Here is a 15,929-nt window from a genome sequence, read left to right on the forward strand (position 1 = left end):
CTTTTTTATTAGGCTAATTATATATTGATCAGTAATTTTGAATATTGATGATTTTATAAATTTAGGTGCCTGACACAAAGCTAATTGTGGTTTATATTTAATAGATAAAACCTTATGATAAATGTTCAATGCTTTTCAAAACGAGTCCATTATCCGAATAGACTAATGCTACATAGTTCAGATTTCTTTTTTTTGCCCCTATACAATGGCATCGAATGTGTTAATTTAGCTATTGCTTCACGGTCATTGCTAATTTCTCTTACGTGAAACACGGACCAAAAATTATAGTACTAGGGTTTAAACTTGGTAGCTTTTTGGTCTTTAATTTTTTTAATGAAGAGATCTAAAGATTAGATAGATCTAAACAATTCATTTATATACAGTACAGTATTGATTCTATTAATTAATTTAAATGTGTTTCTATCTAGAATTATTTTGGATTAATAAACATCATAAATTAAAGCAACAACTTGAATTTGAATATCTTACTTGTTCCAATATACAATTAGAAACTGATAGGATAAACTATTCAAAAATCATATCACTCAGTGTGGCTCAAATCTCACATAAACAAACATGTTGAAGCGATTTTCTCGCCATTCACATGCTAAAGATCAAGTTAATCCAATTTTTACAGAATCATATTGGCAATGGTATATTGAAAGTTATCTACGAACAGATAAAGAAACAGTAATTAAGCATACTCCTTATAATATTTCAAAATATACAGAAAAATCTCATGAAGTAATTAAAATACAAAATTATTTTGATCATTTGCATTTACCAATACCAAACACACTTGAAATAATAGCTATTTTAAAATCACCTTTAACAGGTGGAGATATAAATAGATCATTTTTTATCTTAAGAACATTTCAATTGAGTTCTGAAGGATGGTTTTTAACAAATTTAAGAATTGATAAATTAGGTAATCGACTAAAATTTTTAGGAGCTGAAAATTGGGATAATGTAATGTGTTATATGGATGCATTATTATTTTCAATGTTTGCAAATTTAGAAAGTTTTGAACCTATACTTTTTATACCTAATCATCAAGATAAATTAATAAATCAATTATCTGCATTATTAAGAGTTTATGTTTCTTTATTACGACTGGGATATTTAATAACAACAGATTTAACAGCTAGAATTTGTGAAGGTTTATATAAATTGGGATTTGATGAAGCTGTTAGTCATAAACAACAAGATGCTGCTGCATTATTTCAATTTTTAACAGAAGTATTAAGTATGCCATTATTAACATTTAAAGTTGATATAAAACATGGTGGAAAATTTAATAAAAAAGATGATGAGAAATTTTCAAAAGAAAGAATTTTATTTGTGAGTATTCCGGATGATGAATTGGAATCGACTGATGGAGTAGGTAAAGTTACAGAGACTGAACATTTGGAAAATTCAATATCAAGTTTGAAACTACAAAAATCAGAGGCTGATGATTCGGTTTTATTGGAGGAGTGTCTAGAACATTATTTTAATAATTCAATAAGTGTAAAACGAGAATTGGAAAGAAGGGCATCATTAGGTACAGTACCTAAATCAACATCATATATTCATGAAATACCTGAAGATTCGCAGATCCAAATAAACGACGATCATAAACATAGTGTTACTCAAGTTGAGGATGTGGATGATGAAACAGAATCTAGGGATAGATCAGATAGTAGAAAAAGTAATGGTGTTAGAATAGGAATAAGAACTAGATCATCCACATTATCAATCTGGTCATTGAATGATGATGGAAAATCAAACACATCAAAGGTAAAGGAAGTTAATTTACCTGCTTGGATGTTTTTAAGGCTATTACCGTTTTATACTGATGATAATCAAGGACCAGATGATTTAGAAAATGGTGCGAAAAGTTCAAAAGAATTTGCAAATAGAAGACCTGTATTACCAATTTGTTTAAAAAGATATGAATTTAATTCTGGAGATTCAGCTGGTACTAGATCACAGAAAAGAATAATCATACCACCATTTATAGATTTACCTGATTTTGTTGCAGATGATATTGATGAACCTGCATGTTCTTTCAGGTTGATCTTAGAAAGTGCTGTTTGTCATAGAGGAAGATCAATTGAACTGGGACATTTTATATCAGTTGTTAGAAAAAATGTTGAAAAAATTAATCAAACTGAAGAAGAAGCTAATAAATCCTTGTGGTATTACTATGATGATATGAAAAAGAATCTGAGAGTTGTTGAAAAGACTTTTAATGAGATTTTTAATAATGAATGGCCTTATATGTTGTTTTACAGATTAGTGTCAGGAAGGGAATCAAGCGCTGCATCGTCTATTAAAAGTAATATAATACCTCCAAATGGATCCAAACCCCTGTATTGGTCGGATGATTCTATAAATGTTATCGGAAACCCACCAAAGGTTTTTTCTCCAATATTATCTGCTGAAGATTCACACCATACATCAAAAGTATCAGATATTGAAAAAATGTCGACCAAATCTTCATCTAATTCAGAATCAAACATGTTTGTCATTTCACCAACTGATTCCAAATACGTGGATATTAAAAACAGGTATTACTGGTATATAACAGATGCAGATAAGAACTATTATAAAGAAGAACCGACGATATTAAAGGATGGTAATTCATCAATGACATTGAGTCCACAATTCAGAAGAAATAGTCAATGGAGCAATTTTTCGAACATGAGTAATATTCAATTAGATAAAAAGCCACTGCAACAACACAGTGATAAGAACTTAGATAATACATCACAAGAAGCATTATTAAAACCAAATGATCAAAAAAATAGTGAATCAAGCGACAACACTTTAAATTCATCAATTTGGAAAAAACCTATCAAAAAATCACCCAATGTTAATTTAGATTCAACTGAATCATTAGGTGAATTAAGAAAATTAGTTTCACCAATAAATCTTGATGATTCTAAAAATGCATATCCACATACTGTTAAAACATTACAAAATGAACAAAAAAAACAAAATAGCATAAATGGTCATAGTCATCATTTATTTCATAGATCTAAAAATAAAAGAGACGCTTATAAAAAGGAAAAATGTATTATTACTTAAATATCATTATAGAATTAGAATTTATAGTTTAATGTAGCATTTTTTAATCACAATGTAGCATTTTTCAATCACATATGTGGATATCACCAGATACACCTGCTATAGCAACTTTACTACTTTCTAAAGGATGAAACCTAATACATTTGATTAAGCTATTATTTAATTTCAATTTTTTGATTATTTTTTTACTTTGCCAATCCCAAAAAAATGCATAACCTTTTGCATCTCCACTCATTATTGTTTTACCATCATGAGTTATTTCAATTTCAATTCCATATCCAGCACATTGATGACCACGATATATTTTATTCTTATTCCAATGGAATTTTCCTGTCGAATGAACAGCTTTCACGGTATTATCCATACTTTGTAAAGCAATATAATTAGTATTTGGATGTTTCTTTATTGAAGGAGTTGAAAATTGTGTTGGATCAGAGATAACTTTTATAGGTATATTTATTTGCCATTTCCAAACTCTGACTGATTTATCATCAGATGTAGAAGCAAAACCATTATCTAATACAAGTAAATCATTGATTGAACCTAGATGATGATCATAAACTTGTATTGGATTGTGCAACGCATTTAAATCATAATGTTCTATTTTATGGTTTGATAAGCCCACTATAAATTCTGAATCATTTTCTGGATTAAAACGTACAACATTGGGTACAGCTGAGGTGGAGATAGATCTTAGTACTTCACCATTTTCGGTTTTCCACAATCTGATGACTCTGTCATATCCACAACTCAAAAATTTATCACCACTAGAGTTAAATGTGACATCTTTTACCGCTAATTTATGGCCATTGAAAATTCTAAGAAGTTCGTAAGTCTTGTCTACTGACCATAATTTAATAGATCCATCATTACCACATGAAAGTAATAAGTGACCATATTTAGGAAAAAACTCTAATTTATTAACACCTTTTGGATGTGCATTATTAAATGTATGAATTATTTGCTTGGGTACAAAACATGGTTGTGGTTCCATTTTTTTTAATTCATTGGGAATATACATATATGATCTACCTTGATAATCACACTCGCTAGCTCCAACAAATTTGGAGGAGGGTTTAAAAGTCTCTTCTTCTTCTTCTTCTATTGCTGTTTCTTCGTTTGTTTGTTCATTTGGTTGATATACTTGTTCATCATCAGATGATATTGACGCCCATGGTGTTCCTCCTTTGTGTTTACGTCGTAGTTTTAACTCTTTTGCTTTGGCTTTAGCTTCTTTTATCTTTTGTTGTTCTTGTAATTTATACTGTGCTTCAAAAGTATCGTTATCATATGTAATTGTTTTCTGCTTTTTTGCTGGTGGTTGAAGTTCTTTCAATTGATCATTAGGTTCTTCTTCAGATGAACTATAACCTTGTACTAAAGACATTCAGACATAGTTGTCAATGCTTGCAATGATCTTCTCGTTTTAAATAAATTTCAAAAATAAATTCAATACATATTTGATCCAATTCTTTAGCACTACAAAGTATGAGTAAAAGACAAATTGAGTCAGACTCAGATATAGATGTTAGCTCAACAGATGAGTCAGATACTGAGCAACAACAACAAAATGATGTTGATATGGATACAGTGAATGTCGATTTTGATTTTTTTGATTTAAATCCTGAAATTGATTTTCATGCCACCAAAAACTTTTTAAGACAATTATTTGGAGATGATCATAATGAATTTGATATAAGTGGATTATCTGATTTAATTCTAACTAAAAATTCAGTTGGAACATCTATAAAAACGGAAGGAAAAGAAAGTGATCCATTTGCACTTTTAAGTGTAGTTAATATAACTAATAATTTATCACAACCAAGTATAAAGAAAGTAATAGATTATGTATTAAAACAAACCAAAAATCAATTGGAATTTAATTTGACTTTAAAAAAATTATTGCAACCAAAAGATAAGAAAAATTCAAGAGTTGGGTTGATTATAAGTGAAAGATTGATAAATATGCCAATTGAAGTTGTACCACCAATGTATAGAATGTTACTAGAAGAAATGCAAAAATCAGAAGATGCAAATGAAAAATATGAGTTTGATTATTTTTTGATCATTTCAAAAGTTTATCAGCTAGTTGATGCTATTGAAAAAGATGACGAAGATGATGATAAAAATAAAAAGAAAAGAAAAACTCCAAAAGATGAACCAAAAATAAAAGAATTAGATTATTTCCATTTAGAAGATCAAATATTAGAAAAAAATGCTCTTTATAAAGGGGTTTTTGATTATAACAATAAGAATAAACAGGAAACGGATTCAAGAAGAGTGTTTACTGAGTACGGAATTGATCCTAAAATAAGTATAATATTAATAAGTAAAGACAAATTAGCGGTTTCAGTGAAAGAAATGGCAGAAGAATTTCCAGCTCCTTAAAATCATATTTCATAATCATTTATTTAATTTTTCTACTTAAAGTGATACCTATAATAATTGAAGATGTTAAAACTGCCAAAACACCAGGAATCAAAATCTCATTAGCAATACCTGGTATAAGTGTAAGATTTGTGGTATCAGATTTTTTAATTGGTTTTATTTCATCAATAGACGCTTGCTTATTAGGATTATGGATATATAAATCAGCTTTTTCATTTTTTAATTTTGCATTTATACGAACACATTCAATTAAATCATTATCTGATGTTATTGATACAACATCTCCTTCATCATCAACATAACTTATTCCATAATCTTTTCCAGTAATTTGATAATCTTTCTCATTCAATTTTGAATCAATTAATTCTCTCAATTTTATTATACCGTCACTTGCATTTAAAGTAATACGATGAACTCTACCTTCAATGGCTGGGGATTTAAATTTAAATATAAAGGGAAGTTCTCCAGAATCTTTTCCCTTTAATGAATCAACATAACTAACTGAATCCGAAGGTTTTATATCAACATTAAATTGTTGAAATTCAGATGGGGTTATTTCAGGAGCTCCACTACTAGCAGCACCACTTTCGTCCATTAAAGAATCTGAATGAGCAGATTCTGAATCATCCAATGAAGTCCAAAATTTATTCCATGCTGGTCCTTCGTTATTTTGTGGTGATGTGTTATCTAATGAAATAGGTAATTCTTTTGCTTCTAATTGTTTTATTTGATTTAATGTAGCATAAGTTAATTTTAATACATCAACAATTCCAATTATATCATCATCATCTCCAACTACAGGTAAATTTAAATAATGACCTTCAAACATTTGCCTCAAGGCTTGTTGTATAGGTAGATTTATATGAGCAACATCTGGTTGTGGGGTCATAACTCTTACAATTGAACATTTTTTAGGATCTAAACCTGCAGCAATAACTCTTAACACAACATCTTTTGATGTAAAAATACCAGCAACTTCTTCATTTGTATCTTTAACTAATACTGCAGTGGTTTTATTTTCCTTCATTAAAACTGTTGCATCATAAACTGAAGCTTTAACACTAGTATATATTGGTTCTGTTGTAAAATCTAAAACATTATCTAAAGTTGGACCATTCATTTTACTTTTTAAAGTTTCAAAATATTGAAAAATATGTTGAGGTTGATCTTTCATTCCAATTTCAGTATGAACAGAATCTAAAGCTTCATATAATTTTTTAGAACTTGCATGCATTCTTTCTAATTTTTCCATTTGTTGAGCATAACATTTTGTTATATCCAATATACCAACAATTTGATGATCATTATCTAAAACAGGTAAATGTCTAAAACCTCTTTCTACCATCATTGTAAGAGCTTCTGAAGCAGGATTATTTGCTATAGCACAAATTGGATCTGATGTCATAATTTGATCTATAGTAACTGAATTTGCATTTAAACCAGAACCAACTATTCTAAAAGCTAAATCTTTTGCAGTAAATATACCTAATAATTCTCCTAAATCATTTACTACTAAAACACAATTTTCTCTTCTTGCTGTCATCATTTGTGATACTTCATATACAGTAGCAGAAGTTTTACAAATAATAGGATCACTTGGTTTTAATGATAAAACTGTTCCTGGTATAGCCTTTTTATGTCTAGTTATTTTACCACCATTTTTTTTCTTTTTATTTAAATCATGTTCAATTCTTCTTCTTATTGCATCATCTCTTTTGTTTTGTCTTTTTCTAGAATCTTGTTGCAAATTATGATAATTCATTGAAGTTTGATTTATTTGGTTACTGTGATTATTAGATTTTTGAGGTGATGAATTTGAAAACATAGATTTCAACTTATTTGTAATTATATAGGTTTGTGAATTTAATTTGGAAAGATGAAATTGTTTAGGTATTGGTTGTGTTTGTTCTGGTTTTAGTTGTGATGATGATATAACTACGTAGTTTGTCAATTCAACCAATTCGGAATAGTTATCCTGTGTTACTATGTGATGATAAATTGAAAATTTAAGATCAAAAAGGGAATAAATTTGTTTGTTATTATTTACTCTAAAAACAGATATTTTTGATTTTGTGTAATTTATGGAGTTAAATAGGGTTTTAGATTTTGGTAATACACGAAAAGGATTGAGATATGAATTGATGTACCAATATTGATACGAGTTTGGTTGGTTGAGAGAGGTGAGTAGGATGAAAGAGTAAAGAAAGTCTAAAGATAGATTATGCGACGTGATATCTAGTTACAAGTCATATAGTGAAGGTGAACTTTTTACACAAATTTTGGAACAACTTGGTTTGAAGAATAACTAAAAAATGTCTGTTGAAACGAGACCGATCTAGTATCCAGGTCATCGATGATCGGTATATCCAGTTTCACTCCTGATATGTAAACTCTTATCCAATCGTTTGACTCGGCTGTCCACCACTTGAAGAATCCAACTAGTTCGGTTCAAAACGATGATAACAAAAGCGAAAAAAAAAAAAAACAATTCAAACGAGTGTAATCAACTGTTCTACCACCTTCAAAACAATGACTTTATTTGTATTAACAGATCAACTTTCAAATACCATACGACAGTCTAAACTACCAGATAAAAAAAAAGATGAGTTATTATCGTCTGATACCATTTCACACACTAAATTAATCAAATTTTATGAAACTTTTCACCCAACACCATCATTATTACAATTAATTAAACAAACAAAACTACATATACCTAAATATGAACAATTCAACAAACCAAAGACTAAAGAATTTATAAAACAGATGGAGAAATTAAGATTAGAAGCAAAAGAAAAAGAATATCAAAAATTAATACAACAACCTGAAAAATTTGAAACATTATATGATAATTCAAATCAAGAATATATATCACCATCAAAAGCTCATAAAGAATTGAAAAATCAATTAACTACAATAGTTAATATATTTATAAGTGTTGCTAGTGTTGCTTATGCAATGTGGTATTGGACAAAATCTTCTTGGGGTTTAAAAGATAGTTATAGAGTATTATTAACTATTTTTATTGGTTTATTGGTGTTAATAGCTGAAGTTGTAGTTTATATGGGATATTTAAATAAGGTTGAAGAAGCTAAAATTAAAGAACTTCAAAAGAAAGAAGTTAAAAAAATTATAAAAACTTTTGATTTTACAAGTTAAATTTTTTTGCAACACTTTTTTTTTTTACAACCAACTTTTTCTTTTACAACAAGCAATCATGTCAGCATCAAGGACATTTTCAATCAATTCAATTATTGCGTTTATTATTAAATTCCCATTATTAGCTTATCTTATTGGATTTGTTGAAGATTTTATTATTTCTGTTTTAAGAACTGGTCCTGTTCCAAAACATATTGCTTTAATTATGGATGGTAATAGAACTTATGCTAAAAAACATAGATTGCCTTTAAAAGAAGGTCATTTTGCTGGTGCTAACGCTTTAGTTAAAGTATGAAATACTGAGTGATTTTGATGCAATTGTTTTGATACTAACTTTAGTTCAGATTCTTGAAACATGTTATAAGGTCGGAATTGAACAAGTTACAATTTATGCTTTTTCATTAGAAAATTTTAATAGAACAAAAGAAGAAGTTGATACATTATTTGGATTATTACGTGATAAATTAAAAATGATTTCAGAATATGAAGATTCTTATGCAAGATATAATAAAGTTAAAATTAAAATTGTTGGTAATAGATCTTATATTCCAAAAGATATTTTAAAAGATTTAGAATATATTGAAGAAATAACAATAGCAAAATCTTCCAAAAAGATATTAAATGTTTGTTTCCCTTATACTGCTCGTGATGAAATAACTCATGCTATAAAAACTATTGCTGAAAAAAGAATTAATCAAGAAATTAAATCAAAAGATGAAATTAATACAAAAATGATTGAATCTAATTTTTATTTTGGTGATGATGTTCCTCCTTTAGATATCTTGGTTCGTACAAGTGGTCATACAAGATTAAGTGATTTTTTATTATGGCAATGTAATACTGATTGTACTATTGAATTTCCAGATACTTTATGGCCAGATTTTGGATTTATAAGTATTATGTCAATTTTAATTAAATGGAGTTATTATAAAACTTTACAATTAGAAGAAGAAGCTTTAAGAGGTAAAGAACCTCAAATTCAAGATGTTAATGTTCCTGTTTTATTAAATGAATTACCTCATCCACCTCCAGTTGCTACAGTTGCTGATTAAATATTTGGAGTAGTATCTATTTATATAAGCTATTTACTACCTACTTTCCATTAATTCTATTTCTTTCATTATTTTATTAAATTCTTTTAATTTTTCATAATCATCTTTTGTTTCATTAAGGTAAATATTTTTTGCAGTAAAATCTTCTTGTCTTAAAACTATTGCATTTGGATTTCTTTCATTTTTCCATCTTTTATTTACAAAACTTTCAATATCAAAATATAATGAATCTAATGAATGATTTTTACTTATTATATAATCATTAATTTCAAAACCTAATTTAGATTGTAATAATTTTATAAATTTGAATCTAAAATTTAAATCATGTAAATTAATTGATGAATATTCATTGAAATTGATTTCTTTATTGGTTAATTCATTATAAGTTTTATTGAAAATATTTTGTAATTTAGATTTATCATTATATACATCTTCAATTTCATTAGGTTTTATAGATTTTGTAAATTTCCAATCACGTACTTTGTTTTCAGGATTTAATTTATTTAATTCCTTTGATTTTAAAATTTTGGGAGAATTTTCTTTTGTAAAATGTATAATTTCTGTAATTTCTTTATTTGCTAATTCATCTTGATTTGTTATCATATCTGATCTTGATTCTTTTGTGATTTTTGATTTTTTACTTCCAAAAAGATCACCAAACCATGATCTTGTTATGTTTGTGGTGGATAGTGATCTACTCTGTAGTATTCGTTTGGAAATCATGTTATTTAGATTGGTTAGAGTTGGTGATACTTTTAGTTTTGAAAAATTTTTTGTGCGTGAAAAATTCATAAATACATTTTCTATAAAGTTATATAATTTTCCTCTTTTTCATAAATGATATCATAAAAATCGTTAAAATAAGGTACAATCCTATGCCAACTCCAAAGTCAGATTCAGTGATTGTGGTTTTCGCTGGTGTTGGTAGTTCTCTTTTAATGAAACCACCATTATTATTAGCAGCAGTTGTCGTATAAGTAGCAGTTGAATAAATTTCTGTAGGAACTGTTATAGAACTAGGAGTAGCTGTAGCAGTTGGAGTACTTTCAGAAGTAGTTACTGATATTTCACCAATATCACACCATCCTTTAACTGGTATACAATTGAAATATTTACACCATTCACAACTATTATTCAGATCAGTTTCATTATTGAAAAAATTTTTAGCTAATAAAACAAAATAAACAATCATTAATACTAATGAAATTACTCTAATACTACACCAAATGAAAAATTTTATTTGTACTTTATCTTCATATGCATACATTGGATTCCAATTATTTAAAAATAATTGCCAAGTAGTTTGATTTCTTTTATAAGTTATTATTCCATCTTGATAAACCCAAAATGGATCTTTCAACAACAAAATACCACTTAATATTCCCATTGCAAATCCACCTATATGACTAAAATTATCTAATCCAGGTAATAATCCCAACACCAACGAAACAACTATTTCAATAATCATAAAAAATATAAATAAACTATAATGTTTTGTACCATACATATTTGCATTTTTTCTACCAGTATAAATAAATAATAATATATTAGTTGCAACTATACCAAATAATGAACCTGATGCACCAGTTGATGCAATACCAGCAGGTGTAAAATTTGCACCTAATAAAAAACCAGAAATACCACTTAATATATATATAATTGAATATTTTAAAATTCCAATATTTCGTTCAATTGAAGCTCCCATTGTTAATTGTAATAATAAATTAAAAATTATATGTAAAAAACCAGCATGTAAAAAAATTGGTATAAAAATTCTATACCATTGATTTGGATTATATTTTGTATTATTATCAAATGTAGACATACCAGACAATCCACATAATTCATTTAATGAACATTGATAAGTATCTATAGAAGTTGAATTTGCACAAGGAAATAATATACTTGTATCATCAGTTAAACCTTTTATTTGTCTCATACATGCAACATATCTTGAACCCATATTTATTAATAAAAAATTAGAAGGTCCTAACATTGGATTAAAATATGGTTGAGTTTGAAAAGCTGAACCTGTTAAAATTGACATTTTAACTAATTCAATAATAAATATTATAATTTGTATTAAAGTAACAATTATTGTAAAATAAGGTAATTTTGTAAAATGAAATCTTGGTTTACTTTTTAAAGTATGTAATCTATTTTTTTCATTTTTTCTTAATCTTTTTTCTAATTCATTATCTTTAAATGGATTTGTGGGTTGAGATGGTGATGAAGAATTTATTGGTTCATCAATGAAAGGATTTCGATAATTTTCATCTTGTTGTTGTGGTGGTAATGAAGGTAAAACTCGATTTAAATTGTTCATTTCATAATGATTTTTGATAAATTCTTGTTTAGTGTCATTATTATGAGGATAATATTCATATTGATTAGAATCTTGTTGATTTGAAGTATATACTGGTAAAGAAGGTAAAGATCTTGAAGAATTTTCAGATAAATTTAGTAATGGAATTGAAGATTGTGATTTTGTTTTAGATTGTGAATAACTATTATTAAATTGAAAATCATTTATATTTTCATCACTTTGATAATTGTTTGTTGATTGATTTGGTGGTTGATATTGATGATTTTGATTATATTCTCGAGAATACATTACGCGTGTGTAGCGTTAATATTAAGCGAATGAAAGTTGTAGTTTTTGATTAGAAAAATTCAGATGATTCTGATGTTGTTGGATCTATAAACTTTGTTTTAAATTAGAATGGTTGAATGGTTTTCTTCTTCTTTTGTATAATAATTTGAGTTAAAATTCTTATTCTTATATGTATAATTATGTTACTTTATTTTATAATTTGATAATTACGTGAAATAAAAAAAAATAAATAAAATTCTTTTTTTAGATTTTATGTATGTAATCAATAGATTCAAATTAAAACATGTTAATTAATACATTCACTTATCAACCAAATTTTTACTTGAAACATTGATGAGAGACATTCTTCATTCATTAAGCATTTGTACTTTCATGTTTGTTATCAATCAAAATCGAATTTTTCAAGACTTAAGTGTATGCAACTGATTATTAAAGATCTTCTAATTTTTCAGGGGTAAGAGTAAATATAAAAAATTCGTATTCTGAGAAACTAATGAAGTACTGTAGCTCATAATAAAATAGTAGTAGATCATAAAAAGTATTACACAATACTTAACACTCGAGTATTGAGGCGATGCATAATAATTAATTAGTATTAATTACATCACACTATGCAAAATTGTTGACATTGTCATGACATTACAAAATGACATTGTGTGTGTACTTAACCACAAAAATTAACACGTATACACTACACAAATTATTATAAATATCTCAATAAATATCCAAATTATAAATAAAATTTAATATACCTTTCAGTATTTCTTCTCCAAAATTAATATATCACTTATAAAACAAATTTATCCATGATGAATTAAAATCAATTACTTCTACTTCAATTTCAACAAGATAACCCAACTTCACTCAATTAAGTAGAGGAAGTAAGTATTGAATATATCTTCATTGAATTAGGATATCATTGATGAAGGGGTTTTTGATATAACCATTGCATATATAAAAATGTTTCATGTTTAAAAATTTTTTTGATACTGTTAAGCCTTTCAAAAATGCTGTAACTTCAGCTGATTTTAAACATATCCACCATTAAATAAGTTGGAGTATATTCTTTGTTTTCAATTTTCAATTTTCATATGCTTCACAATCTAAAAGACTTGGATACAGGTATTTGAGACAAATTACTTTTTACATGGCTGAAAGAAATGTTGTTTTTAGGCTACATCAAGATGCAGCTGACCTCAAGGAGAAATTGCAAGGTCATACCAAAGTATCTGTGGATTCTATTCAAATGTTGAGCGTAATAGGATCCTACAGTTATTGTCGTATGGCCTTGCAATCGTTCCATGAAATCAGTTACTAAAAACACAACGATCGGATATGTTACTCTTATAGTTGAGCGATAAAATTTGTTAGTTAATGAATGGATAAATTTAGCTTAAATTGATAAGTCGCTGACCTTGGTATAGAAAAAAAAAAGAAAATTTCAAACTATGATCTGTAATTTTTTTGCAAGAAACCTCTATACCAACACTCACTCACCATATTACATTGAAGGTCTCAGATTGTATGTATACTGTATTTGTGGTAATTGAAAACAAAAATGCACCTACGGATATATTTTTTATCTTTATCGTCGAATCTGAATCGGAAATCAAATTCACATAATTAAAAAATCTCAATGATCTGAAATAGTTCCTTCTCAAAGCTCAAATAAATCAAAAAATGCTTATGATGAATGAAAATGGTATTAAAAATCGCTCCTGGTTATCATGGTTTTGCACAAAGATGTTTGAGTGTACATGACAAGGCGTCATCTAAAATTTAGAAACAAAATGGATTTACAGACTCAATATTGGCTTGGGAACAAATTTATGACGTATTGTTAATTTTGACATTTTGGTTATGGAGCAATATTTGATTATAAATTAGTTTTGGAGTTAATTGTTGAATTACTTATGGATTTAGTTAAGAGAGATAAATACGACCAAATACGTAATTCGTACATTTTGAAGTTTTGGTTCCGGGATATTAAATCTAGTTATGGGTCTTGGGTTTGGAAAATTTATTTTTATCTAATCATGATAAAACACATAACTGCTAGACTTTTTAAATTTGGTTATGGAATTACTTCCATAAATTTGGTTACCGAATTTAGTTATGGAAACAGCATCAACTATCAACATATGAACAATTAAACTAATAGATTTTTGACATTTGATTATTATTTTCTACATTTTGGTTATTGAAAGACTGATTTTTGAATTTGTTTATGGAGAACCCCGACATAAAGCAACACTTTTTCGAATCTACTTGTAGGAATCAAGTTATGAAGTTTGACTATTTAAGCTAATTATGGATAAACACGTAACTGGCATATGCCCTATACCTTGATTGTGGATATTGGCTATGAAGAACTCTATCTAGTTACTAACTATTCCTAACTAATTTTATTCCTACATTTTGCTAGGAAAGACACTTTATTAAATTTGGTTATGGAGCCTGGTGCAACACTTTTTTGTATCTAATTATTGAATTTCATTATGGAAGCTAGTTATGGATTTTGTTATGGATTTAGTTATGGAAATGGAATTGGGATGGATTATGAGGAAACGATAATATCAATCTGATTATTAATTAGTAATGAATTTAAGTTTCTTAAATAGTAATCCAAATAGTAATGTAAATACTATTATAGTTGGCAATGAAACTTATGGAACAGGACTTACTTGGTTAAACAATAAGTTATGTGAGTTGTGATACAGTCAGTTGTTGATTCAGTTATGGATGTATTAGTTATGAAATTAGTTATGAAATTAGTAATTATAGACTTGGTTATGGTGTTCGTTATGGAGCAGGAATACTTAGAATTAGCTATAAAAGCAGTTATAAAAACAGTTATAAAATCTAGTTGTGGTTTCCAGAATTCTGAAGTGAATTTTGTAGTGATATATATAACTTGTGTATTTTTGTAATTTTGTCTATGGGAATTGTTTTGGAATTTAGTTCTTAATTAAGTTATTAATTTCGAAATTGATTTAATTATTAAATTGGTTATGGATCTAGCTATGAAACTTGTTTATAGACTTAGTCATAAAATTTGGTTGAGGACATTAGTTAGTAATTTAGTTAATAGTTGACTTAGTTATTGAATTTGGTTATGGACTTTAGTTATAAAATTAGTTATTCTTTTAAGTATTGATTATAAACTTGTAAGTTTTGAAGTAATAAGAGAGTATTTTTAAATAGATAGGTTTTTTTGTATTGTAGTTGAGTTGTTAAATTCCTAAGAGAAGAAAAAAGATTTGTTCCTGTTGTTTGGATTTAATTTTGTATGAAAGAGACTAAGACCTTGGATTTCTAGATGATAAATAAGGAAGAGATTAAGCTATTTGACTAGAAGAGAATAACGCAATGTATGTGTATTATGTCGATTAGGTATCTAGTTAGAGTTACCTTCAGTAATGAATGACCTTGTTCTAGTCTTTTTGATATTTTACTTAACTTGTTAGTATTTTGTCTTATAATTAATCGAAAATAATATGATCTAATTTTCTGATATCTATAAATAGTAATTAACTGAATAATTGTTTAATGTAGGTTAGAGTTAGTGTTTATGATAAAGAATGGATACGTTGATGAAGGTAAAGTTACTTGTAGACTATATTGTTGAGTTGAAAAAGGAAAAA

General features: G+C 27.4%; 8 protein-coding genes across 8 annotated transcripts; 4 read left to right on the forward strand and 4 right to left on the reverse strand. All coding sequences in view use genetic code 12, as the record gives it.

The window, feature by feature from the left end:
• Positions 1-576: 576 nt before the first annotated feature.
• On the forward strand, positions 577-3,072 carry KGF55_004078 (uncharacterized protein; the record flags this gene model as incomplete). Its single annotated transcript, XM_051758943.1, has 1 exon — positions 577-3,072. The coding sequence occupies one exon, from the start codon at positions 577-579 to the stop codon at positions 3,070-3,072; it is 2,496 nt and encodes an 831-aa protein (XP_051613305.1).
• Positions 3,073-3,136: 64 nt separating this feature from the next.
• Positions 3,137-4,459, reverse strand: KGF55_004079 (uncharacterized protein; the record flags this gene model as incomplete). Its single annotated transcript, XM_051758944.1, has 1 exon — positions 3,137-4,459. One exon carries the CDS (start codon positions 4,457-4,459, stop codon positions 3,137-3,139), a length of 1,323 nt encoding a protein of 440 aa, XP_051613306.1.
• Positions 4,460-4,560: 101 nt separating this feature from the next.
• KGF55_004080 (protein-transporting protein) lies at positions 4,561-5,460 on the forward strand (the record flags this gene model as incomplete). Its single annotated transcript, XM_051758945.1, has 1 exon — positions 4,561-5,460. One exon carries the CDS (start codon positions 4,561-4,563, stop codon positions 5,458-5,460), a length of 900 nt encoding a protein of 299 aa, XP_051613307.1.
• A 19-nt stretch (positions 5,461-5,479) lies between these two features.
• KGF55_004081 (uncharacterized protein) lies at positions 5,480-7,285 on the reverse strand (the record flags this gene model as incomplete). Its single annotated transcript, XM_051758946.1, has 1 exon — positions 5,480-7,285. The coding sequence occupies one exon, from the start codon at positions 7,283-7,285 to the stop codon at positions 5,480-5,482; it is 1,806 nt and encodes a 601-aa protein (XP_051613308.1).
• Positions 7,286-7,989: 704 nt separating this feature from the next.
• VPH2 (Vph2p) lies at positions 7,990-8,619 on the forward strand (the record flags this gene model as incomplete). Its single annotated transcript, XM_051758947.1, has 1 exon — positions 7,990-8,619. The coding sequence occupies one exon, from the start codon at positions 7,990-7,992 to the stop codon at positions 8,617-8,619; it is 630 nt and encodes a 209-aa protein (XP_051613309.1).
• A 58-nt stretch (positions 8,620-8,677) lies between these two features.
• SRT1 (ditrans,polycis-polyprenyl diphosphate synthase) lies at positions 8,678-9,671 on the forward strand (the record flags this gene model as incomplete). Its single annotated transcript, XM_051758948.1, has 2 exons — positions 8,678-8,908; positions 8,964-9,671. 2 exons carry the CDS (start codon positions 8,678-8,680, stop codon positions 9,669-9,671), a joined length of 939 nt encoding a protein of 312 aa, XP_051613310.1.
• Positions 9,672-9,707: 36 nt separating this feature from the next.
• Positions 9,708-10,394, reverse strand: KGF55_004084 (mitochondrial 54S ribosomal protein YmL13; the record flags this gene model as incomplete). Its single annotated transcript, XM_051758949.1, has 1 exon — positions 9,708-10,394. The coding sequence occupies one exon, from the start codon at positions 10,392-10,394 to the stop codon at positions 9,708-9,710; it is 687 nt and encodes a 228-aa protein (XP_051613311.1).
• An 88-nt stretch (positions 10,395-10,482) lies between these two features.
• RBD1 (Rbd1p) lies at positions 10,483-12,285 on the reverse strand (the record flags this gene model as incomplete). The annotated part of the gene is made up of 1 exon (XM_051758950.1): positions 10,483-12,285. The coding sequence occupies one exon, from the start codon at positions 12,283-12,285 to the stop codon at positions 10,483-10,485; it is 1,803 nt and encodes a 600-aa protein (XP_051613312.1).
• Positions 12,286-15,929: the final 3,644 nt, after the last annotated feature.

The sequence above is a fragment of the Candida pseudojiufengensis genome (assembly GCF_024610245.1).
Source record: "Candida pseudojiufengensis strain CBS 10847 chromosome Unknown scaffold17, whole genome shotgun sequence".
Classification (NCBI taxonomy): Eukaryota; Fungi; Ascomycota; class Pichiomycetes; order Serinales; family Debaryomycetaceae; genus Lodderomyces; species Lodderomyces pseudojiufengensis.